This window comes from Myotis myotis, unplaced genomic scaffold (genome assembly GCF_014108235.1).
Source record: "Myotis myotis isolate mMyoMyo1 unplaced genomic scaffold, mMyoMyo1.p scaffold_m19_p_1, whole genome shotgun sequence".
Lineage (NCBI taxonomy): Eukaryota > Metazoa > Chordata > Mammalia > Chiroptera > Vespertilionidae > Myotis > Myotis myotis.
The window spans coordinates 157,162,258-157,188,305 of NW_023416313.1; the positions used below are offsets into that span (position 1 = coordinate 157,162,258).

At 45.3% G+C, this 26,048-nt stretch overlaps 1 protein-coding gene and 1 pseudogene across 4 annotated transcripts in view; one reads left to right on the forward strand and one right to left on the reverse strand.

The window, feature by feature from the left end:
• The window catches only part of RASGRP1 (RAS guanyl releasing protein 1), an 80,388-nt gene that overhangs the window by 26,595 nt on the left and 27,745 nt on the right, over positions 1-26,048 (reverse strand). For all 4 annotated transcript variants that reach the window (XM_036296842.1, XM_036296815.1, XM_036296836.1 and 1 more), the window contains 3 exons: positions 8,158-8,263; positions 1,512-1,574; positions 462-593 (listed from right to left, as the gene is read on the reverse strand). In XM_036296842.1, coding sequence (XP_036152735.1) covers positions 462-593; positions 1,512-1,574; positions 8,158-8,263 — 301 coding nt within the window. The remainder of the gene's footprint in view (positions 1-461; positions 594-1,511; positions 1,575-8,157; positions 8,264-26,048) is intronic.
• LOC118649600 lies at positions 20,892-25,674 on the forward strand (annotated as a pseudogene).

Below are 26,048 nucleotides of genomic sequence, written 5' to 3' on the forward strand. Positions count from 1 at the left end.
ATAAAAAAATCCAAGAAGTAATGGAAGATATCCCTGCGATCTCTCCCAGCTCCCGAAGTCTACGTGTCTTTCATAGACTCCACATGCCATACTCCTTCTGTTCAGTACATTGTCAGCAGTCCCCCATTTTCAAGTTCAGGGGCCTCCAGGCATTAGCTGCCGTCTAGCGTGCATTTAGTCACTGTGCTTTCAGTTTCTCACAACCTGGACACGTTTTAGTCACTGTCTTGCTACCTGATTGCTTTTTGACTGGGTCTTACATTGTTCCTGCTCGTGAGTATTAGTCACCCACAGCTTTATCACCAGGGGCGTCTTTGCTTGCTTGTCAAATGTCAAGCTTTTCACCTTGTGAGGTGGTTTGAACCTGCCTATCCGAGGGGCCTCTCCCAGCGGCAGAGCCGCAGCCACAGCCGGGCGTCCGGGCCAGCCGAGCAGAGATGCCTCCACAGCCTGGCACTCACATTTGAGTTGTGTCGATCAGGCGGCAGTGTAACTCCTCCCCACTAGCCTTCACCAGTTCCTGGAACTCCTCCATGGTGTTCGTCAAGCTGGCATCCATCTTAAACATGGTCCAGAATTCCGTTATCCAGTACCTGCACGGCGGGGGTAGAACATGCCAAAACGGAAGGCCAGGGTCACTTTGGTAGGTTCTTCCCTCAAAGAGGACTGACAGAAAGACAGGTGGGTTTGCCCTTGCCTATTCCTGGGAACATGGAATATATATTCCTAACATAGAGCATAACGAGTGGGGGCGGGGGAGTGGGGAGGGAAGAAAACCACCTGTCTGCAGCTCTCTGCCCCTCCTCGTGTTGAAGGCTTGGATAGGATAAGGTGTCTCATAGCCATGGCAGGTCTAGGCACAGCCATGCGCATCAGAGATAATCATAAATAAGACAACTACAGACAAGCCGGATGTCCCAAGATGGGCATGTATCTGTAAATTACACTGTAAATAGTCAGGTCTCAGACTATTATATAGCCATTAAAAATAATACAAAAGTTTTTCATGACTAAAGACATTTTCAATGATATTAAAGTTAAGTGAGAACAATAGGATAGAAAACTTTACATGTTTTTGAATCTCAACTATGATTAAAAAATCTGCTTGGGAAAAAAGACAAAATAAAAATGCCAAAACAGGTAGTTGGATATGAGTGCTTATTACTATAGTCATATTCTTCTCTGTATGTTCAAAATGCACTCATATGAGCTATATTACTTTTATGATTCAGACTAAAAACAAACAAGATCACCTCTCGCATGTCGTTTGATACCAAAATACTGTAAGACTGAGGAAAGCCTTGGTATAAAACATTAAGCTCAGGCACACCAGGAAAAATGAGCTGTGCTCCATTTCCAGTACCGCCTGCCCTTCCAGGCTGCCCAGAGGTGATCCACAGAAAGACGTCAGGAAGGGGAAGGCAGGGGCATGAGGAAGAACTAGATCACCTTGCTTCAGTCTTTCGTGTCACCCCAGGCCACACAGACCCACATGCGTGTAGAAACCTCACCTTACGAAGTAGCAGATCTTCAGGCACAGCCCTGGTGACTTCTTGGCCCAGGCGTCCTTATACGTGGGCTATAGTTAAGGCAAATGGAGCTTCTGTGACAGCAACCAAACAGCTTCTCATCAGTGGAAGTGTTTGCTAAAATCAACCCCCTCCCGAAATAAATTTCAAATGAAAATGTATTCTTATCTCTCCCCATAGATAAAAACCAACTTGGTGTGTGCAGCTGTATGTTATTATCACCTACAAGGGTGGCGTGGGGACTATCTAGCTCACGCTGAAATGGTGGTGGGAGGAGGCCACCGCATCTCCTCTGTAGAAGTAGAGCTAGGAAGTCCATGGTGGGGAAAGCCCTGTGCAGGTGACTATAAGAAGAACCAGAGAGGCAATGACCTCCTGCCCGGGACCAGGAGACCAGGAGTCCAATGAGACCAGTTAAAGAGAGCTGCTCCTTCTCATCTTTTACAATGCTTCTAGTAACTGATAAACAATTGGTGCCGTGAATTAGAGGAGAGGGGGAAGGAATACATATTCAGATATAGTGTCATGACAATAATAGCAAAATGATAATATATGCCTAGAGGATGTTAGTAGGTTGACCTTGTAAGTTGGATGGCAAGTCAGACAAAGCCATGTGAATAATGTCAATAAAGCCAAAATACAATCAGAGACATGTTAAGGATCCATAGCATCTGGAATATTCCATGAAATGGTGCCATCCTAAGAATATGAAAGAATAGCAGGTTCCATCAAGTTCCCATGTTGAAGAGCAGCGATTGTCAACCTTTCTCATCTCATGGTACACATTAACTGATTACTAAAATTCTGCAGTACACCAACAAATATATTTTTTGTCAATCTGACAAATAAAAAGGTATAATTTAATTCATTCACACTGGACAATTATTGTTGTGTTGGCTGTTGTCATTTTTTTTGTTTTGTTTGACAATCTAACGAAACAGAAGTCAGAGCTCCTAACTAAATAGTCAGGTATTGCATGTTTAAAAATTCTTGCAGCATATCGGTTGAGAGCTGCTGCTCTAGAGCTTAGATGGAAAGAATATTCACTTAAAAGAAATGCAAAATCCAGTCGAGGGATGAACCTGGGCAGGCCCTACCATCTTCCGCAAACAGAATGAGCAAGCAGGCCATGTAGTCTGTGTGCCCTGCAAGACTCTGACCTCTTTCTCATGGAAAAACTGTGCCATAATAACTGCAATGCAGGTCTCAGTGACCTGCAGCCGGGCCCCCGAGATGAAACCAGGGAGAAGCCAGCAGAGATCTCAAATAACCAGGACAGAAGCGGCCTTCTTTCAGTGGGAGCGCACACTGTAACCCATGCAAAACTCAGAGTCAACTACAGCAAAGTAAAGACAGCCCAAATCATATTATTGATGTTTTTATTAGGAAGGCATCTGTGCATTTTGAGATTTTATATGCCTGTAAAGTTTAAGAGTATATTAGAATGGTAGCATGGAAGCTCCAATTTGGAATATATAATTAATTGTGGTTTTAAATTGAAACCTTATTAAGTTTATGCATTGCTATGGAACAGTGGTTCTCAACCTTGGCTGCACATTAGAATCACCTGGGAATCTTTTTAAAATCCTGATTTCTGGGCCTCATCCTCCGGAAATTCTGTTTCTTTGTTATGGGGTGGGGCCACAACATTAGTAACAAAGAAACAGAATTTCCGGAGGATGAGGCCCAGAAATCAGGATTTTAAAAAGATTCCCAGGTGATTCTAATGTTCAGCCAAGGTTGAGAACCACTGCTTTGGAGCATCTAAGATAATATTAGCTTTCCTGTTTATAACTTTAATCTACTAGAGTTATAAAAATTATTTCAAATTCAGGGAAGCCTCTGAAATCTTTAAAATAAAGTGTAAAATTCATAATTGTTTAAAACCATCGGGAGTATTTAATTAGCATTTTCCAAATTAACCAAAAAATTTTCAAGGCCCCTTAAAAAGATTTGGTGGAACATGAGAGACTTATAGAAATAATACAACTTGTGAGCTAAAACCGGGTCCCTAAAGAAAAACTATGGTTGTGAAATTTGTGCTTTTAATAAAATTAATTTTAAAAACATATTTTAATAGATTTACTGCTTATAAAATCTGTCTTTGATGGCACCAAAACAAAACTACACCCACATCAACAAATGAAATAAAAATTAAAATAAGCCCAGCCAACTGGCAAACTTCATGAAGTAACAGGTTCTGACACCGGCCTTTCTTTGGGCCTAAAAGGTAGGAGTGGAAATGAGATGACTTTACATGTCTTAATGCCACATCGCTAAGAAAATGCATCCCCTGAACGCAAAGAGGTTCACGCATAAGGCACATTTTAGATAGGTATGTCTTAGATTCTATATTTGAATTATTTGACCAACTTGTTGAAATTTTTCTTCCTTTTTAATAAGGAAGGCACAGAAACCCATCTATTTTAAGACAACTAAATGGACATAGAAATCAACATGGTGCCCTTTATGTGGAGTTTATCTTCCTCTGGTGGTTTCTTATCCTCTTTATATGGGGGCGGGTAGCGTCTGCAAACCCAGTGGCCTGCAGTCAGGGGCTGAGCCGCTGTGGGCATGCGGGATGCCAGTTGGGATGGCAGAGCCTCCCAAGGCCATCAGAGCCCTGAAGCATAGCAGAGGCAGGGCACCCGCTTTCTCACTCTAGCTGGAAGCCAGTGCTGATGACACAGGCCAGCAGCAAGAGGCTTGGGCACCCGCGACCTAGTAAATGTCCCTGTTGCTGACAGTTCAGGCCCAACCTGTCTTCCTTCCCTTCGCGGCTGGTCCTGTGCCTGGGAAGTACCGGGGCAGTTCTGACTGTGCTCTTCAGGTATCTGAACTATGCAAAGCATGTTTGTTTGTTTTTCCCTCTTTTTTCAAACAATGGAAAAGCAAGAAACCATCTGAGCTTATTTTATTAAGAATTCTATTACCTCCAAGCCAGAACAGGGAAACTAACTGAAGACAAAATAGTTTTGCCTTCAATGTTTAACCTGGGTTTCAGTGACGGGAAATCTTACTTCATATTCCCTTCTTAGAATCCCTCCCCCGACCCCAGACTTGAGCAAAGCCCAGGTTTCTCACCTAAGGTCCTGACAGACACAGAAAAAGTATCTCAGTGTTTTGCATCCACGACAGTGCAACATTCATCGAGCCCTCCCATGAGATGGCCACTTAGCTAAGTTCTAGAGAAACAAAGATAAATATGCCTTTGGTTCCTGCACTTGAGGGGACACACAGTCTCCTGGGGGAGACAATTCATAAATAGGTAAGTTACAATATGGTGTGTGTATATAGGTTAAAACTATACCTATCTTGTCTTAAAGTAACTTGTAATTTAATTAATTTTTCAGCACCCTTGCAAAATTCCATATTACTAACACAATTCAAACTACAGCAACTAGACACAAAAGTTTTGAGTTTTCCTTAAATGTCATCTATAAATACCAGAGAATACAGGTATTACATTTCAAAACTTACAAACTAAAGTTTAGGCAGATCGATATATTTAGCTAACAGAACAGAATGAAAAGCCCCTCAAGGCAGATGCCAGCCAGGCAGACACGAGAGAGACACTGACCACTTAGGTGATACAAAACAAGAGTCACGGGAATGAAATATGTTTTCACATCAATAGCAGTATTTTAAAGCACTAGATGTATTTCCCAAGGGGGAGGGAGTGGGAAGGTCAGGAAAGATTTCACTGAGGGTCATGAAAGAATTTGCTAGGCTTGCAGTGAGGAAAAGGCGCTCCAGGCCCAGGAACTGGGTGAGGATCCGTGACAGTCGGGGCATTGAGAAGCTCAGTGTGGAGGGGAAAAGGTTTCTTTAAAAAAAATTATTATTATTATTATTTTATTTAAAAGAGAGAGGAAGGGAGAGAGAGAGAGAAACATCGATGGGAGAAATATCGATTGGCTGCCTCCTGCACACCCCTACTGGGGATGGAGCCCACAACCTGAGCATGTGCCCTGACCAGGAATCAAACCAGTGACCTCTTGGTTCCTGGGTCCATGCTCAAATGCTGAGCCACACTGGCCAGGCGGGAAAGGGTTTCTGGGAGCTGCAGGACAAAGCAGGAGAGACACTGAATTGGGTCAGGCCCTGGAGGGCCGTCTCCTGGCAACCGAGGGGTCTGATGTCACCTCCCCCAGTGGGCAGAGGCTCTGAAGCAAAGGTTACCCCACTTCTCAAGAAAGTAACTTCAGAGGATGACAACGAATGGTGGTGGTGGGGGAGGGTAGAAGGCACATAGGTGAGAAGACCCTGGGACTATGGCCGGCCATGGCATGGAAATGCAGAGGAGAGACCAGATGAGAGTCATTTCTGAAGTCAAAACCCTGGGATTGGGTGACGGCCAGAAGGAGGTGAGAGGCAGGAAGGAGTCGAGGGTGCTTCTGATGTGGTTCAGGCCACTGAGCGGGTGATGACACCATTAACTGAAACTGAAAATGAAAATACAGGTGTCAAAGCAGAGTCAACGGGGTGGTAGTTGGGGAGAGAGGGTGGTGGGTTAAGTTTTGAACACATTAAAATTGATGTCCTAACTAGTCCAAACTTTTTAAAGAAATGGCTTGGGTTAGAGAAATACAGACTCGAAAGTCACCAACACAGAGGAATGGTGGTGAAAATCCGGGTGAGACATCGCCCAGGGAAGGAAGAGTGAGAGAACAAGAGGATGCTACCCGGTAGTTCAGAGGCCCTCAGAGAAGGTGCTGGGTGGGAAGCTGGAGGGGTGCCGGGAGGAAGGAGAGCCGGGAAGGTGCATTCCGGAGCCCTGGAGGGCGGGTTTGGAGAGGCAGGGGTGTCAGCAGCGCCCAGGGCTTCTGGGAGGTCAGCGTAGACTGGGATGGAAAAAAGCCATTGGGAGGTTGCTGGTGACATCAGAGGAAAGTTCGAGTGCAGGGGTGGGGGCCACGGTTGAATTAGGAGTGGGAGGGAGCTGAGAGATTGGAGATAGTGGGTGCAGACTATTTTAAGAAGTTTTCGCATCAAATTTCTAACCCTAACAATGGAATGAAGGGGAGGCAGGGCTGAGAGTTTATTTTTAGGTTGGAGGCATTTCGATGCCTGAGGGGCAGGTGCCACTGACGAGGCAGTTTAAGAGTGCAGGAGAGGGGAGGTACGGATTGGGTAGATCCTGTGAGCAGGGGCAGGCAGGGCGGGAAGGGGAAAGGCGTCCATTCGCCATGTGGGTGGGCATCCCAGGTACGATGTAATCCTTAGACCAGTGGTTCTCAACCTTCCTAATGCCACGACCCTTTAATACAGTTCCTCATGTTGTCGTGACCCTCAATTTCATTGTTACAAACTGAATATAATTAAAGCACAGTGATTGATCACAAAAACAATATGTATTTATATATGTGCTTTTCGATGGTCTTGGGCAACCCCTGTGAAAGGGTCGTTCGACCCCCAAAGGGGTCTCAACCCACAGGTTGAGAACTGCTGCCTTAGACCAACAAACAATTTTTCCAGTGAGAAATACTTCATCTCTGGCACTGTTTAGAATTGCTGGTACATGGAGTTAATAAAAAGCAGACCAACTCTGAGTTGGTTTTATTATGGTTTTAAAATTCTCTGTAGACAAGACACCACTTATTACCTGCACCTCTTATGACGTGAACCCCTCCCAATACCCCGCCCTTGGAAGGCACTGGAGACACCTCCTTTGAGAGGAGCGGCAAAGATATATAAGTGGATGGGGGCGGGCTGGAGGGGTTCAATGGGGACAAGGGGGAACAAGGGGGACATACGTAATACTTTCAAAAATAAAGAATTGTTTTTAAAAAAGATATATAAGTGGGTTTAGAAAAGAGCTTTGGTCCTGATGGGTATGGGTGTGTGTGTGTGTGTGTGTGTGTGTGTGTGTGTGTGTGCGCGCGCGTGTGTGTATGTGCACGCGCGCCTGTCATAAGATGAAAAGGTAGGGTCAGGAGAGGTGGTGAAGATGAGAAGAGCTGCAAGTCATGACTCAGAGCTGGGGATCTGGGCTTCGGGCGCTAAACAGTCCCACCCCACCCACAGGTTTTCTTCGGAGGCCACAGCTTACAGTGCCATCAGCGAGAGGGAGAGGGCAGGCAATTCCCCTCCCTACTCAGTTCACACCCCACAAGAAGGTTACAGTCCAGCTGGGTTTGCTGCCTGCAGCAAAAGGCACCAGCAGACTCCAGTTGCTGTGGCACCAGGAAGCCTTGGCCAGAACCTGGGGAAGGTTCCAGAATTGGTCAGGAAAGCCAGAATGCATGTCATCACTTGAGTCATGCTTGCACCCTTGTCAATATGCACAGGCAACTGTGAAGTTGGATGAATAGACAAGAAAAGTATTGTTACTAGCCAGAGAAGACTGTTTGCATGCTGATTTCTTTGACTACTTCCCAGAGCAATCAGCATCAAGAGCATCGCCCTGCCCAACTGAAGGTACACATACACATGTATGTACACAGATACACACACACACACACACACACACACACACACACCATGCCCCTGAAAGGACGTGTAACCTGTGAACCCATTTACCACTCAGGATTATTCCAAACCAATCCAAATAAAAGCATACTTCCGATTTCCAGCTACCCTTGAGCACTCCTACTGGGGACTGCCAGCGGGTCTGCTGAAAGGATATAGGGCGATCACTTTTTGGAGCAGTTCCGCAGAGGAAATGATAACTCGGTGCATGGTCAGCATGACTTGCAGCAGTTGGTTACTTCGGCACAGGTTTCCATCTGCATCTGAAACACAGAGAGCAGCATCTGAGCGAGGCCCCAGAGAGAAACCAGCCCCGACCACCCTTCATGACACAACGGTGCGGGCCCAAGGGCGTCTCCAGGCACAGTGCTTTTCTCCCACTGCCTCTGGCGCCACACTCCCTCCTTGCTTTGCTTTTCTTATCCTCCTGCCGTATTCTCCCCTTCGCAAAATGTCCATTTTGATGCCCGTTAACCACCCACTGGGAGGTGTTGGAATCTTGGGAAAGGGGTAAAATTTGCACCAGTGCACCCGAAAGCAGAAGCAGATCCAGGTTTTGTGGGGCCCAAAGTGCATATGATGGTGGGTTCTTTCTAGGGTCACAGTCAAAAAAGTATAGTGTTAATAGATTTCAGTTAAAATGCCTTACTTTTGCAACTTGGCCAAAACATGACCATCTGAATACATGCCTAGGGCGCTCCCACGGCATGGAGGAGCTCTGAAAAAACCTCCCCTAGTTTTATGGGCAGGCTGCCTCTGCAATAAAGGAGGAAGACTATGGGGAAACATTACATTTGGAGATTATGGGTGAGTTACAAGTATCCATGATGCTTTATATCCAAAAGCTTGGTTAGCTAGGTTTTCCAAAGCCCAGCTAATGTCAAATAATAAGATGCATTCTATACACTGGCATTGGGTATAAAGATTTCTCTTGGAGGGCTTTTCAAAATCTTTTCAATAGTGATGGCATGAAGTACTAGGGGCTATGCTGGTCTTTTGATGCCAGACCTGCTCTCTGTCCTTCACCATGGACTGCAACACCAGTGCCAGCTAGCTTCCAGTTGTGCTCAGCCTTGAGGAAGCATCAGCAAGAGAAGGGAGAAGAGAAGTCAGGTCATGTCTTTGCCCTCCCTTCTCTGCTCTGCACCACTTCCCTGAAAGGAGCTGCAGGTCTCTCCCATGAAACATCCTACTAGTTGGCCCCTTGTGACTTCTGCTTCACCTGTGGTCTAACCCTGCTCATCTCCTTGGCCCTTGGCCCTCTGGCCCTGAGGGTAGCAATGACTTGTGGCTGTTGACAGTCTCTGGGTGCAACATCTGTTAATTCTACTTTATCTCTGTAAATAGCTCCTTCATCTATGTGTCTTCAATTAAACAAACCATGCGAATTCTATTCTCTGTTGGGAACTTGACTGATTCAGGATAAAATATCAAATGAAAGAATAAACATGAATTGCTTTATCATTGATAGCTCTTTAAAATGTGTTATACAAAAGGGGTTGTCATTTTCATTCTTTCCAAGTGTGCCAAACTGTAAGTAAAAGACATAGTGCACTTGGACTCAGGATTCAGAAGTCCTCGCTCATCCTCAAAAGATGACCTGAAGCCACAGTTCATGAGAAAATGTAAGTAAGCTGACAGGGTCACTCACCCTGCCATCACCAAACCCACTGATTTTCCCACATTCCATTACGGCCTGCTGCTTCCATGGAGGCCTTTCTGAGGCCGTGGCTCCCACTGAGCTCTGGGTCTCCTTCCTCAAGGACTCTGATCCTGCCTTTGTCTACTTTCTTCCCTGCATCATCAACCTCTCTCTCTCTCTCTCTCTCTCTCTCCTACTTTACGCCCACTGGCATTTAAATATGCATCAGACTTTCCTATTTAAAACACAATGAAATAAAACAAAACCTTAAACTGGCATCCTCTCTAGCTACCTCTCCATTTCTGTTCTCCTTTTCAGCAAAACCTCCCTGTCATCAATTTATCAACTCCTGTTCCTTCTCAACCATCCCATTCTGACTTCTAACTCCATCATTCCACTTAGTGGAGTTCTCAACCTGTGGGTCGCGAACAATGAAAATACATCCTGCACATCAGATATTTACATTATGATTCATAACAGTAGCAACATTACAGTTATGAAGTAGCAACGAAAATAATGTTCTGGTTGGGGGTCACCACAACATGAGGAACTGTACTAAAGGGTCGCAGCATTAGGGAGGGTGAGAACCACTGCATATTGTATTTTCAAGGTCACCAACTAGCCGCACCAGATCCTGTAGTGTATGCCTCTGTCCTCAGCTCACTTTATGACTCAAGTTGCATTCAAGCCAACCCACGTTGACAACTCTCTTTCCTGGAACACTTTCTTCTCTTGGCTCCCATAACATCACACTTTCTCAGCTTCTCTCTCAAGCTCTTCTTCTGCCTCTTCTTCCTCTGCTGAGCTTTTAAATGTCACTGTGCTCTGTGGTTTATTCCTCCCACTTCTTTTTTTCTAACAATTTTTAAAATTTAAAACTTCTTAAAATTTAAATTAAAAAATTAACTAATTTTTTTCCTAAGTGAACTTATCTAGTCCTTTGGCTAAAAATGCCACCTATATGCTGATGACTGCCCAACTTATATCTTCAGCCCCGAGTACCCAATTAGTCCGTCCAACACACTTGGCAAATCCACTCAGATGTCTCATTCAAACAAAACTGCTGACCTTCCCCCACGACCCCCACCAAATTCATTCCTCCTCCACTTTTCTTCATCTCAGCAAATAGCACCACCAACCATCCTCTTAAATAAAAAACCTAGGAGTTATCCTTCTTGCCTCACTTTCTCTCATAGCCAATCCAGCAGCAAGCCTCTGCTGTTTCCACGGGAGGTCTTTCAAACTCTACTTTCAAACTATACCTCAAACCTGTCCATTTCCCTCCATCCCTGCCGTTTTATTAGTTGTAGCCATGATCACAAGGCAATAACCTAGATGCCCTTCCTGCTTCCACTCTACAGTCAATTCTCCACTCAGAAGTCAGGAACAAGCTTCTAAAACCCATGAATCAGGTCATGTGCTTAATGTGCTTTACTGAACTCCGTTATACTGGTAATAAAACTCAAAATCCTTACAATGGCCAATGGAGCTCCACAGGTTCTGGCCCCTTTTACCATTTCCCACTTTATTTCCTGTTTCATACCCGATTACTCCTCTCCACACCTCTCCTTATGCAATCAAGTAGACTACAATTATAGAGGTAACTTTTCAATTCAGTATCTGACAACATAGTTTTTATGACGCAGCTTTCCTCACAGAGCTAGTAGTGCTCATAGTCCCATGTAGGATGGTAAAGAGCAGGAAAGACTGTGAAATGTATTTGTAGGGCATCAGAATGGTCAAAGGAGCTATGGACACAGTCCCAGGCTTCTTTCGTGTGGACAGAATCTAAGGCTTGTGACTCAACTCTTCCTTGTGGTTGGCTAGCATCTTTTAACGATGTCATTTCTAATTCTCACAACTCTACAATGTTGGTATTGTTCATGGCGTGCAGATGAGAAAATGAAAGCATGGTGACACTGGGTAATTTATTCTGGGTCAAAGAGACAATGGGTGGAGGAGCTAGGATCTGCTCCAGGTTTGTCGGATTCCGGAAGCCCTGCTCCTTCCACTGGGCTTGGCTGCACACGGCACAACCATTTCTTAGGAGAGGGAATTTGAGTGTTAAATGGGAGGCCAAAGTGGATGAGCTAAAAGATCTCTTCCAGTCCTTAGGTTACAAGTCTAAGAGATGTCACTGGGACGTGGGATTGGGACTCCAGTGGTTTCTGAAAGTCTTTATAAGCCTTGGTTAATTGATATTGATCATTAAAGTTACCTTTAAAGTAAGAAGCATGCTGTGTCTAAGATTCATAAGCAGTCACACTCCATGTTCCCTCGCACTCTCTTTACACAGTTCTGTGACGCTCCCCACTGTGGCTTGTTAATCCTCATGTGCTCTCTGTGGAGTGAGGGCAAGGCCAGGAGGGGGTGATCCACTCAGCAAAGGGAGGCAGAGACGGGGTGACAGCAGAAGCACCTGGGTTCCTGGGTCCTGAACTCCCTTCTCGGCTCTCCTTTCTCCACAGGAGAACGCCTTGGTGTGTCACTTGCCCTCATCCCACCGCCACCTCTCCCCACGTGACCTCACCACGGATGCACTTCCTTCCTGACCGCCTCTCAGCAAGCACTTCTTCCTTTCTGAGGGTGCGGGCCTCTTTGAAAGTCAAAGGGAACCTACCTTCCAGGCTGCTGGATTTATTGATATTTTGATGTAATTGGTGTAAGGTGATTTAAATATTTCAATGAATAATTTCATTTTGTTTGCATCTTGAAGCTTTTGAAAAATGCAAGGTGTCAAACTAAAAATTCTAATAAGTAAAATGTGCAATGCATAGTAAAATATGCAGATTTTCTCATCCCCATCTGCTTCTCCTTACACTTCAGGGGAAGACTTCTTTAAAGGGGTGAAAATTCAGTGGGTACAAAATGTCAGTCTTATACACTCTACACTTGTCTTGGAGAATAAAGTATACTGCCAGAGATCTATACAACTTAAAGACCCACCCAACCTGGGGACCATTTGTTCCTCAAGCAAACAGGAAAGTCACGGGGCTTCTAGACAGTCATTTGTCTCTGAAGCAACAACCCATTTTCCATCATTAGACTCAGTGGCAGCAATACTGACACTTCATGGAATCACAGAATCTCGGGGGTGGAAAAGACTTTAGTCATCTACCTCGACCTTCCATCCGATGCATTATTTCCTTCTAAAAGTGTCGCAGGTAAGTGGCTATCTAGCCTCTGCTTGTACCCTTCCAATGAGAGGATACTCCTTTTCTATATAGCAACTTCTCATTCTACTTAGATTAAACACAGTTTTGGACACAATTAATCAACATTGATAATTAATCCGCTCTGTGCGAGGCACCATCCTAGATCCCGAAGGAGGCCTGAAGAGCTACAGAACACTCGCCATTGAGGAGCTCACAGTCAGGTTGGGGAATGGGACACACACCCAAGACACCAAACAATACTAGACAGTAAATGTGAAGAATGAAGCGGAGGAGGCCACGCTGCACAGTGGTCAAGTTCAGAAGGGGAGAGATCCTATCCAGCGTGGTGGCTCAGTAAGCATCTGTTGATATCTGGTGATGAGGTGACCCAGAACGTCAAGATTCAAGAGGCCTTATGATCCAGCCCTCTTCCTCTAAATCAGCCTGCACACTCTATTTTTTTTTTCCTTTCTGTGGTTTAATCTTAAATAAGCTACTTGCCCCTGAGAGCAATGAACTGCTCTCTGATGGTTAGAATCATGTGAAAGGAAATTTGCAAAGGGCTGCATGCCTGAACCTGCTTCACACTGACGAGAGGTGGGGTGACTCCTACAGTGGGGGCCTGTCTGGGGGATGTGGTGGAAACGACTCGCTGCAAAATGGACACAAAGCATGTCCCACACCAGAGAGACTCTAAAGCTGTCTTTTCTTCCCCTTTGTCTTGGTTTCCATGGAAATCTGCGGATGAGTGAAGGGATCCTGAGTATACTAAAGGCAGATGTCAGAAATTAGTATATGGAGGGCAGGCAGGCTGTCAGCATAGGGGGCATAACACAAAATAACAGGAGTGTCAAAAACAGGGCCCAGAAGATGGTAATGGGAAAGCCAGCGTCAGAAAAACACGCAGGCAGAGTTAGATCTGCAGCCTATGGCAGGGCTGATGCAGCTCTTGGAGGTCAACATCTCCGTAAATCAGAAGACTGGCTCTAGGGGGATCCTGACACACACACACACACACACACACACACACACACACACACACACACACACACACACACACACCAAGCACCTGAAGCCAGCCAGCCCTGGAGAACCACTGTTCTCCTGAGATGAGAACACCTGATAGCGGCACCTCATGTTCTTAAACCCTCACCTGTATTGAACACAAGTTGCACACCTCTGCGGTAGCAGGGACTGTGGCTCCATTTTAAAGATGAGGAAACCAAGGTCTGTGCCTTGGCCATGGCCCCCAGGGCTGGTGATGACGGCTCCTGGACAGGAATGGCCATCGGGCCCCTAGCCCTGGGCTCTTTCCTAGGAACCTGCCTCTCCTTAGGGATTAAGAGATGAGTGCGGTGAAGACTAGTTATATAGGGAAGAGCTCTAACTTTCAGCCATCTGTGCTCTAAAGCTAAACCCCTACCCACTTCTCTTTCTCCCCAAGAAGCCCCACACCCATTCAGACCAACCTCTCCCCCTTCTCATTGCATTTATGGTGCATGTACTCTAAAAATCTCTCTGGAGATCCGAACCCGTAGAGCCACCACTTTCCATAACATCAACACAATGCAGCTGTTCCTGACACCGTTTAGCTAGGACAGCTCGAAACCAGAGAGCCCGTGAGCCAGGGCTGTGCCGGTGAAAATACCAAGTCCCCTGACAGCTCACAGCCCCCGTGCTGGGCCCTCCGTCCTCCTGTGGCAGACACTCCACTCCCTCGGCCAAACCAGACAGAAGCAGGCACATCCCTCCCTGGGCACGGCGCTTCTGCAGAAGCGCGAAGCTCTGTGTGAAGGATGACCTAGATTTTTTGGATGAGCGACTGCAATCTATAAATGTCTAACCAAGCGCATGAATTGCCTAAAGTGAAAAAGAGCTTTTAGCTGTGTTGCTGCTGCTGAGCAAGACGGCCGGCCTTCCTTGGGGGTTGCCATCTCCACTAGACCTGTCGTGTCTGAAAAATCAGGGGCCTTAGAAGTCACAAGGGCACCTGTCCTCTTTGGTTCAGCAAACTGGATCCAGCTCTGGGGCTGGGGGTTAGGAGGCTGGGCTGGCACTAAGCAGCAAGAGGAGGGAGGAGGTGGGACAGCCTGGCAGACCCAGTGATCTGGCTGGGATGACTCCATGACCTCAGGCTCTCAGAGCCATTGTTGGAAGGTAGCACCCATTGAATCTCCCAGGTGGCTGCTTCTCTGGGGCCCATCCACCCTGGAACATGACCTGGCTGGGTAGCAGTGAAGCTGGGATTTGATTCTTTGGTGATGCAGCCTCGTTGGCTCACACACAGGGCTCATCCCCCCACCCACAGCATCACAGGAATGTGCCTGGTGTAGCCAACGGGCGATGGGGTATGGAGGACACCGAGCTACCAGCAGGTGGCTGGAGAGAGGCCAACAAAGGAGGAGTGGATCCAAAGAAAAAGGATGCAAACAAACAGGGAGGAAGATCTGGGGCAGCAATTCAGGGAACTTCCTGTAAAAGAAGGCTTTGCTGAGACTGGTCAGCCTCAAACTCCGTCTTCTCCAGAAACTCAATGTGTGGCTACTTCCTAAGAGCCCTAGGGAACCCCATCCCAGTGCAGAGCAGGGCTGAAGCCACAAGGGTATGCTGACATAAAATAGCAATACACCAAGTACAGTCTTAGCACTAACTGGGCTTTCACCCTAAAAACTGTCCCTGGCTTATAGTTCTTTGCGGTGCAGAGTCTTGTACCCCAAACATCATATCACCAGGCATCGCCGCCTGAGTTGCCTAAAGTGAAAAAGAGCGTTTAGACTGAGCCTAGTCTTTCATGACTGAAGTTATTCTGAAAGTCTCCTCTCTCTTCTTTGGTTGTAGTTAGGATTAGATTACGTTTGGCTGCATGGAGAAAAGTGCTAGTGAACTGTGACACACTGAACAGTGAGTGGTCTCCTTTCCCTTGCTGGATCGGGAACACCATCTCACTTGTCTCTTTGCTCCTGTTAGTCTCCAGCTATTGCAGATGGGATCTCGATGTTTCACACAACACTGACTCTAACCTCCGCTCAGAGAGTGGCTGCCCTCTGTGGGTGTCACACTGCCCATGCGGATGAGCCTGGACATGGCTTCCCCTCAAGGGTGGTTCTGGCTCATGGGGGGCCGCCCAACTTCCTGTCCTTCCTGGTTTTAAGTGCACCGTCCCCTCAGACCTTGAAGGCAGAAAGATTTCTTAGAGTTTACTGAGGTGCTGAGAGAAACCTGCAGAAGGCCGGGAATGACTGTGGAAAAGAGAATGGCACAGGTGGGGAGGAGCCTCTTACTATCTGAGCCAGAGAAGAAACTGCCCTCTACTCAGGAGCCAGGAGCCAAATAAGAATGTTTCAAACCACCCCAAGTCATGAGCTGGTGCCGTGTCACCGTCTTACAGAGAAAGCCCAAGTGCAACACCGAAACTCACAATATTGGTGCCAAGTGGGAGACAGAAGAACCAGGAGAAGGAGTAGGTATTGTTGGAGGAAATGTAGCATCTGACTGAAGAAATGAACTATATTCGAAGGGTAGCCCGATTCTCTCTCCAAAACACCTACTGCTTCTCCTGGCTCTTCTGTCTCTGTGTTGCTCTTTTTGTCCACATGCCTGAGTGTTTCCTGTACACCAGAGAGTCTTCCCCTGTGTTAACTCTATGAGGTCGGTGGCACTACTGTCATCTACGGCTGAAGAAACAGAGGCAAAGGTAACTTTCTCAAGTTTAGCTGGTAAGAGGCAGACCTGGGACTTGAACCCAGACTGTGCAGCCTTGGGATAGCTCTGATCGTGTCTGAGCCTCAGTTGACAATGCCCTGCCCCCATCCTTCCCAGCAGGGAGAGAATCAGGAGACCAGTCAAGATAAGAAGCTTTCTTATCTTTTGGGGAGAACAAAGTCTTGAACTAAGTCTAAACCACTGCGATTTCTGGTTGACTCGTGGGTCCCAAACATCTAGGCTGCCTGACAGTTGTCACGTAGGCACATGAAACCCTCAGTCTGTTGTCAAAGCATTAGTAACACACATTTATTAGTGCTTTCTCGCTGACTCCCCTCTCCTTACACGTTAGCTCATTTGAGCCTCAAGATGACTCTGTGGGGTGGGTATTATTATTTTATAGGTGAGGACCTGCCAAAAGTCACACATCTGCTGAGTGAGCGCTGAGGCTTGAGTCCTGCTCATTTGCCTGGAGCCCTGCCCTTCCCACCCTATCCCCCTGCTTCTCGTCCTGAGAGTGGTAAGGGTGAGAGGCACACCCTTTGCCTTAGCACTTGCGGGTTTCTGGAGCCAGCCTACCCGCTCAATGAGAAGACAAACAATAATCACCACCCAACCATGGCCAGGTACTGGCAAGGCCACCTTACAGACACCCTCGCTGATTCTTACACAGCTCTGCTTGGTAGATGTTTCTCCGTTTCTCATATGAAGAAACAGACTCAAGAGAGGGAAGAGAACTCATCAGTGGTCCCACCGCTAGGAAGTGGGCAGGAAGGTGCTGTGGAGGATTGTCCTGGTTCCTTTATCATTCCAATTCTAGGGGATTTGGGTATGATAGTTCTGCATTGCCTTTATTCTTTTACATCCTTACCCAACATGTGAGAGTATTTTTTTCTAGAGAAAGTGGAAGAGAGGGAAGAGGTAGAGACAGAGAGAGAGAGAGAGAAGAGAATGAGAGAGTGAAACATCGATTGGTTGCCTCCTGCTTACAGCCCACTAGGCCAGAGATGGAACCTGCCACTGAGGTACGTGCCCTTGACTGGGAATCGAATCCAAGACCCTTCAGTTCCTGGGCAGATGCTCTAACCACTTAGGAACACTGGCCAGGGCCTGCATTGCCTTTTAAGTGGGGTTCCTCCAAGGATAAGGCAAAGGCCGTGTCTATTTCCTTTCGGTTCCTACAGCCTGGGGTCCCCTGCTGCACTGAGTCTGACCACTGTGATTTCACATTACACTGCAGCCCTTTTCTTCACTCAGATCGCGGTAGAGAAGAATAGTCATCAACTAGCAACCATCAGTAAACACAAAACAGTCCCTGCACACTGGCTAAGAGGAAGGGGTTAAATGTCTTCGGAAGGAAGAAATAGCTACAACTTTGTGTTCCCAGGATGAGACATGAGAGGATGCAGGGAGCTGATAGTGAAGGAAAAAAAAGAATCAACAGTTTTTAAGAAAGGGTCAGAAGAAGAGCTAATAAATGATAAGGACAAAACAGGAACTAAGATTTAGACTGTTCTTTCCAGGTGTGTCAATGTCCCTGGCATTTATTTCCATTTGCAGATTCAGACAGAGCTGCCCTCTGACACACGACGACAACCAGAGGTCCCCAGGTGCCTTTAGGAATCCTGGATTTTAAGGTCACTGTGCAATAGCACACCGTGGCCTCAAGTGAGAAAAGCTTCAAGTTCAAAAAGCCTTTTCTAGGCTTTTGGCTTCGATTAGATCTTCCAAAACTTACCTATTGAAAAATTGACATTTTCAGGATGGAAACGGTAAGGGGTGATGCTTGAAGAAGCTGGGATCCTGACTGTCTGTGGGACCTAACCGCTTTTTTGCAAGAGTTCTCCCACTTGTCCTGTTTGACGGACACAACCCCGTGGCCAGCTCCTGGGAGCCCGAGCGGAGCAGGGCAGAGGGAAAGCTGAGGCAGGGCCGCCAACGCCACACACAAGCCCTGGAAGTACCACTGAACAACCCTGCCTGATGATTGCAGAACACTTCACTCTACAAAACACTCACACGTATGGTCTGCTTTGACTCCCAACCTCCCCGTGAGGCAGGCAGGGACTGTGCCTGTTTTACAGATGAGAAAGGCACACAAAGGGATGTTCAATCTGTCCAGTCCTCCGATGGATGGGGCCTGAGCTGAGCCAGTTAACTACTTTGACTATCGCCCCAGATAAGCAGCTGGCCCAAGGATAACGCCAGTGGCAGAGTTGGGGTTCCAGGCCTCGATGCTGCTGTCACAGCCCTGGGTTCTTGGTTGGAAGAGCCTGTGCTGGGTACTGCGGGGAGTGCAGAGGCGCCAGGCTCCAGTCCCAGTGAGTACCCGGAGCTACTGGCTCCAGGATGGAGGGGATACAGGAAGGCCTGGAAACGCATCGCCAAGGCAGTGTGGGCAAGGCGGAACGTCAGATTTCACTGGAAGCAATGGCCCAACCTTTACAAAGAGTGGCATCTGAGGTGGGCTTTGAAGGAGGGGTCCGATTTGGACAGACTAAGCTGGAGGGAAGGGCGTTCTGGGTGGGGAGAAATGGTTTCTACTTTTGGATGAGGGAGTTACAATATATTCAGGAAAAATGTACAGTTTAGTTAGGTAGGGAGAGAGGTGTGGGAATGGATCAGGGTCAGGGTATGGGGACCTCACATACTAACTGGGGAGTGGCCCTGACTCTGATCTTTACCTTAAATTCTGCGACAGAAAAAAGAAAGCAGCATCCTCTCACCTAGTGTCCTGTTCAAATGGCCAGGCTGTTGCACCTACAACCTGAGCCCAGGGCTCTTTTCAAGGTGGAACATTCTACAGAGCCTTGCACTTGATTTTAATTTCTACTTGCATATCTTTCCCTACCTGCATAGCCCCTGAAGAGACACAGCCACCTGGGGAGGGCTAGAGAGAGTGAATATGTGTGTGTGTGTGTGTGTGTGTGTGTGTGTGTGCGCGCGCGCGCATGCGCACGTGCATGCACACTTGCTGCTACAGTGAGGTCATATCCAAGTATGAAATAAAGGGTGGCTTTTGCTGAACTCAACTGATTTTGTTGTTTAGGAAGCTCGGTTACTTGCAGCTATTCCTTTTCCTCCTCCACTTTGCCGCGTTAGCATCTTAACCCTCCACATCCTTCCCTGCCTGCTTTGGAAGCTGGGTAACTGTATGGAAGGCCATCCACGCTACAGGGAGCAACGACTCGAGGCTTTCCCAAGTCTGTCACAGGGATGCTGGGTCACTCACTTTCACACAAAATCAGACCCCCCAAATGTACAGAAAGCCACCAAGGGTGGGTTGAAATTTGGCAAGACTTTGGTGTCCCCTGCTTAGCTGAGTTTTATCACAGTGGGGTAAGTACTGTTATTTCACCTTTGGTCCCTCATATGCACCGGCTGGTACATCTGTCCCTGATCCACACTATTGATTTAAACACAACTATGACCTTGTCGCCAGTCCAAATGGGCTAGAGGAGACTGGGAAGTAGGTAAGGACAGCCATGTTTTCCCCACTTGGTGAGTATTTCCCTTTACCTTTCACCCTCATGGCTGCTACCCTTAGAAGCCAGAGGAAAGACCATGTTAAGCTGTTGGAGACTTCAGTACTCTTCAAGTCATATTGGCATAGTAATAGTCACTCTGAGAGGAGATCACATAACAAAACGAAAAAATTCACAATAGGTAAAATTTGGGGAATTTTCCCTCCTTTTCTAGAGAGTAGGCTTTGATGTTAATGGGGAGTTTCAGGGGAAATAAAAACAATGGTTTTGTATCTCAGGATGACTATGCTCTGGCTTATCCAGAAGCAAATAAATATATTAAATCTGACTTTAAGACTTTCTGGGTAGGTTAAAAGTAAACAAAACAAAAAATAAGCCAAACTCCTCCCCTCCCCCAAATTAAATCCAAGTCCTGATTTCATATCTAGCACATCAAGATGTCCAGGAATGGGGCACATAATTTGTATTTTTTGAAATCTTTCCAGGGACCTGATGATCGATCAGTTTGCTTGGGCTGATTTAGCCCATTGAGCCCATTCCTTGCCCTGGGGTAGGTCTTCAAGCTCCGAGTGAGCCCAGGAAGACACTTCCAGTTTCAGAAATCGGGGCGGGGGGTGGGGGTGGGTGGGTGGGGGGGGCGGGGAGCGGTCTTTCAATTGTTTTCAGGGTTGGATACAGGGAAGCGTTTAACAAATAGGGGATTGGTGCCAGCATTGTCTGAGGTGAGCCAGGAACCAAGATAAAATTAACAGGCTGGGCCACAGGCAGTTTCCTATTAGATATTAGCAAAGCAATCTCTTTCTCTCCCCCCTCCCCCCCCACCCACCCACCACCACCAGCACAGCCATGCTCTGGGATGATACTGGGTTCCTGAAGCCAGAGACCCTAGCCCTTCATAGTCTAAAATAAAGGCGCCAGTTCTCCTGTGGCCGGCGGCACCCCTGATCTTTGCCTGTGGGGTGTGGGCAGCTTCTTTCCCCTCTGCCTGTGGTGTCTTGAGGTGTCCACTGGGGCCTATCACTCTACAGGTGTTCATTAGCAAAGGGGCAACAGAAGCTCAGTCCCAGGATGACTCCGCTCTGCTTTGGACAGGAGCTTTGCATCCAGGACAGCAAAGCGTTTCTCTGTCCCTTTCCCACCACCCAGCTCGTGGGTCTTTTACCACTGAAAGCGCTTGTGCTAAGAGAGGACCCACAGTTGTTTTACGGCATTTCAGTAACTCCGGTAAAACAATTCGAACAGACTCAAAAGGATGATTAAACTGTGAGGCTTCTTGGCAAATTTCACTGAACCCTTCTGAACTGGCATGATCTTGTGAATTAACCTTCAGGTAATTTGCCATTTCACCTCTTTAGTTCTTGGGGTGTTCCAACAAGTACTCCATTAGCAGCAGGTCACCTGATTAAACAAGGAGGGTTTTATCTCCCCGCCCTGCCGAGTGAGTCATCAGAAGGGGTCTCTAGTTTCTGAGTTACTAGACATTTGTCCCTCCCATTGCGGCCCTCACATGTTTGATCACACACAATCACAGAGGGGCCCAGAGGAGCAAACCGGCTGAAGCAGAAGGTAGTCATCACCACTTGCCACCTGCTGCCTTCTAGCAAGCTTGACCTCATGGGCATGAATTGTGATAAAATTGTTCCTTACTTAAAGCTCCTAAAGAAGGACCTTCTATCATTGTTCCTGTTAGGCTGTTTTGGTGTTTGTTTGCTTTTTAAAAATAACTTTCTCTATCTTATCAAACCCCTCTCAAGATCTAGCATATTTCTATGACCCAGTAAGTTTCCTAATATTCCCAGTCAGTTCCTCCAACCATAAAGCCAGTATTTAAACACACACACACACACACACACACACACACACACACACACACACACAGATTAGTTTTACCTGTTTTAGCACTTAACATAATTGAAATCATACAGTATGTATTTTTGTGTGTGTGCAATGCTTCTTTCGTGAAGCAAAATGTTTTTGAGATGAAACAATGTTAACTGTATCAGTGGTCCATTCCTTTTCATGGATATATAGGTATTCTGTTGAATAAATAACACTTTGTTTATTCTTTTTGCTGTCAAGTGATATATGGGTTGTTCCAGTTTTAGGTTTTATGGCTAAAGCTCTTATGGATTCAAGTTATATTGCAGACATATGTTTTCCTTCCTCTTCCATAAATACCTAGTAGTGGAATTGATAGGCTAACAGGGTAGGTGAATATTTTATTTTATAAGAAATTGCTAAGCAGTCTTCCAAAGTGATTGTATCATTTTACATCCCCATCAGTAATGCTTAAGAGTCTCAGATGCTCCGCATCCTCACCAACACTGGGTGTTGTGTTTTAATTTCAGCCTTTTCAGCGGCTGTAACAGTGGTACCTCATTGTGATTATAATGCACATATTTCAGTGCCTAATGATGTTGAGGATTTTTTATGTGACTATTTGCATTCATGTATCTTCTTTTGTGATGTGTGTGTTTTTGTCCATTTTAATTGTTTTTTTTTTATTATTGGGTCACAGGAGTTTTTAAAATATATTTTGAATATATAAAATTCCTGTCAAAGATTTGTGTTACCAAGTATTTTCTCCCATTCTGTAGCTTGGTCATTCATTTCTTTAGTGGCTCTTTTGATGAGCAGAAATTATTTTTTTGAAGTCTAACCTATTAAATACACCATTTATGGTAAATCCTTTGCATCCTGTATAAAAGTACCTACCCAAAGTTTACAAAAACATTCTATATTACTTTTCAGAAGCCTTATTACTTGTACTTTATATTTAGCTCCCTGATTCATTTCAAGTTATTTTTTGTGTATGGTGTGAAATACAGTTCACAGTCATTTTTTTTCATGGGTAGCAGTTGTTCCATCACCATGTGTTGAAGGGACATTCCTTTTTCCATGACTTACTTTGGTGTCTTTGTTGAAGATTAATTGCCCATATATGTGGATTTATTTCTGAACTCATTATTCTGTTCCACTGATATATTTGTCTATACATATATGGTCTAGATTATTATGGCTTTATAGTAAATTTTGACATCAGGTATTGTAAATTTTCCAACTTCATCTTTCTTTTTCAAGATTGTTTTGGCCTTTTGGCTGGAACCGCCATCTTCCAGTAATTTGCCAAGATGACTAACACAAAGGGAAAGAGGAGAGGCACCCGCATATGTTCTCTAGGCCTTTCAGAAAACATGGAATTATTCCTTTGCCCACATCCATGCGCATCTACAAGAGAGGTGACACTGTGGACATCAAGGGAATGAGTGCTGTTCGAAAAGGAGCGCCCACAAACGTTCCCCTGGCAAAACTGGAAGAGTGAACAATGTCACCCCGCATGTGGTGGGCATTGTTGGAAACAAACAAGCTAAGGGCAAGAGTCTTGCCAAGAGAATTAATGTACGTATTGAGCATATTAGGCACTCTAAGAGCCGAGAAAGCTTCCTGAAACCTGTGAAGGAAAATGATCAGAAAAAGAAGGAAGCCAATGAGAAAGGTACCTGGGTTCAACTGAAGAGTCAGCCTGCTCCACCCAGAGAAGCACACGTTGTGAGAACCAATGGAAGGGAGCCTGAGCTGCGGGAACCCACTCCCTATGAAGTCATGGCATGATAAGTGTGTGTGTGTGTGGGGAAAGACCTCTGTCGTGTTAAAAAACATGAAAAGGTTGTTTTGGCTATTTCAGGTCCTTTCATTTCCATATACGCTCCAATTGTATCACCTGAAACTCTAGTGTTGTTGTTTTCAGTCTTTTTGAATTATTGAGTTGTCTTCAAATTCAATGATCGTGTGTTTTTCCAGTGTCCAATGAAGTATTAAGCCCATCCAGTGAATTTTTCTGTTTGGTGTATTTTATTTTTCACTTCTAGAATTTCCATTTTTTAATTGTTTCTATTTCTCTGTTGAAGCTACCCATCTGTTCACCCTACTTTAAGTCTTTCAACATATTTACAAAAGTTGTTTTAAATTCCTTATGGACTAACTCCAACATCTGTGTCAACTCTTGAGTTCATTCCTATGAATTTTTTTTCTTCTTATGGGTCACATTTTCCTGCTTCTTTGTGTATTGTAATTTTACATTATATGCTGGGCATGGTGGATACAATGTTGAGACATTTTATTTACCTGAGCCTCACACTGGCACTATCAAGGTCTGGATTTAGGCCTTGCTAGTGTGGGTCAAGGGTAGGTCTAGAGTAACCCGGCACCTATGTTGCAGTCTTTTTCAGATCCTAACTGAATGTCCAAGGTGCTATATCTCTCCATTCTACTGGTTGGAACTGTGACATGATACTTACGAGACCTCCTCTGATTCACAGACCCCCAGTGACTAATTGGTGTCATGGAGTCTTAGTATATTCATACATAGTTTAGTATTTGGCGAAAGACTAAAGGAGATCCCTTCTCTCCCGTATCGTACTCCACAAATTCCAGCAATCCCAGAAGCCCTGAACACCAACTCTGTTTCCGCTGCCAAGCAAGATGCTGCTCTCCAGGACCTAGTGCCCTGTACTAAAATTTGTACAGTGACCCCAGGCAGAAGCCAAGATATGTCTTTTCATTTTATCCACAAACCAATCCAATAGTTGAAAATAGTTGTTTCACATATGTTGTCCATTTTTATAGCTGTTTATAGCAGGAATATAATTACAATACCCAATATTCCATTATGACCAGACTGGAAGTTCTTGTTTTGATCCTGAATATCTTTATAAATGGGAAGTTGCAGTTTCTTGCTGAAATTTGAATCCACTTATATTTTATATCTGTCCTTTTGGAGGAAAATAACTCGAACTAACTCCTTTATGCTTAACACTGTAAAGACTTAACACTGTAACACAGGCTAAGACCAAGAAAAAAGAAAAAGCCACCCAATTGTCTTCTTTTCAGGTATTGCCATCTTATAGCCTCATAATTTTATTTCTGTATCATTTATTCACTATTCCTCTCCTTTGTACTCACTCTAGCTTTCCATTCCTAGCATGGAAAACAGAGATTAAACCTGAATTTAATAACACCTTTCACAACAATACAAAAAATGTGTATTAATTTTCATGTTTTTAGAACTAGCATTTCAGAAACATTAACTCTTTGCTAAGGGCCAAGAATTACTATGTGCCAGCATTAAGACTGGACCTCAGAATACAGTTGGGGTACTAATCCCTAAATCTGGAAAGTCTATTTCTATTAATGCAATCTCAGATTATTTTAACTTTTTGAGAAGACACATGGCACTACTGGCTTATACAGAATTTACAATCTACTAAAATCCTTTGGTATTTTTCACAAGATTGATAATTTATACAGTTTTTTTCTCCATGCAAAACATATATGAATCAATATTTTAAAACTTAAGTGCAAGACACTTATTCTTACTGATATGTTGTTTATCAAAGTTCTTTGTTTTGCCTTATTATCTCCTGACTTTTGATTTTCACCTGTGTATTTGCTAATTCCATCAGTGTGTCTACCAAAAACAGACTGTGTTTCAGTCTGATGAAAATGTCCAGAGCCACTCATACTAGTAAATGCTTACACCTGCAGCATGACATCCATCTATGTTCCTACCTGTATGCATACACTTTGAGTATGATTATTAACCAGCGATAAATCTGCTTATATAAATTTTTATGTAGACGATATTTGCCTAACATTTATTGAGCATTTGATTTTTCACTTTGTAGCCAGCCTGCCAGCCAAGATGGCGTCCGGCAGCCGGGCAGCTTGATACTAACATGAGGCTTGCTTGCTTCAGTGACGGAGGACTCCAACATTCCCCGCCTGCCGCTGCAGGCCTCTATACATTCTCAGGCCTTACCACTAGAGTGCATACCCACTCAACTTCCATATTCCTGAGGACTTTCTCTGGAGGCCACTACAACCTGTGTGCAAGGCAGGCCAGATATGCTAGAGAATTAACATTTCTTAAAAGCAGCCCATAACCAATGACTGATGGAACTTGGTATATAAATGCCCAGCTTCTTTGCCTTGGGTTGGAACTCCTCTATCCTGATCCTCAGTAATAATTCACTTGACAATGCACTCTTTATAAGCTGCCTTCCCT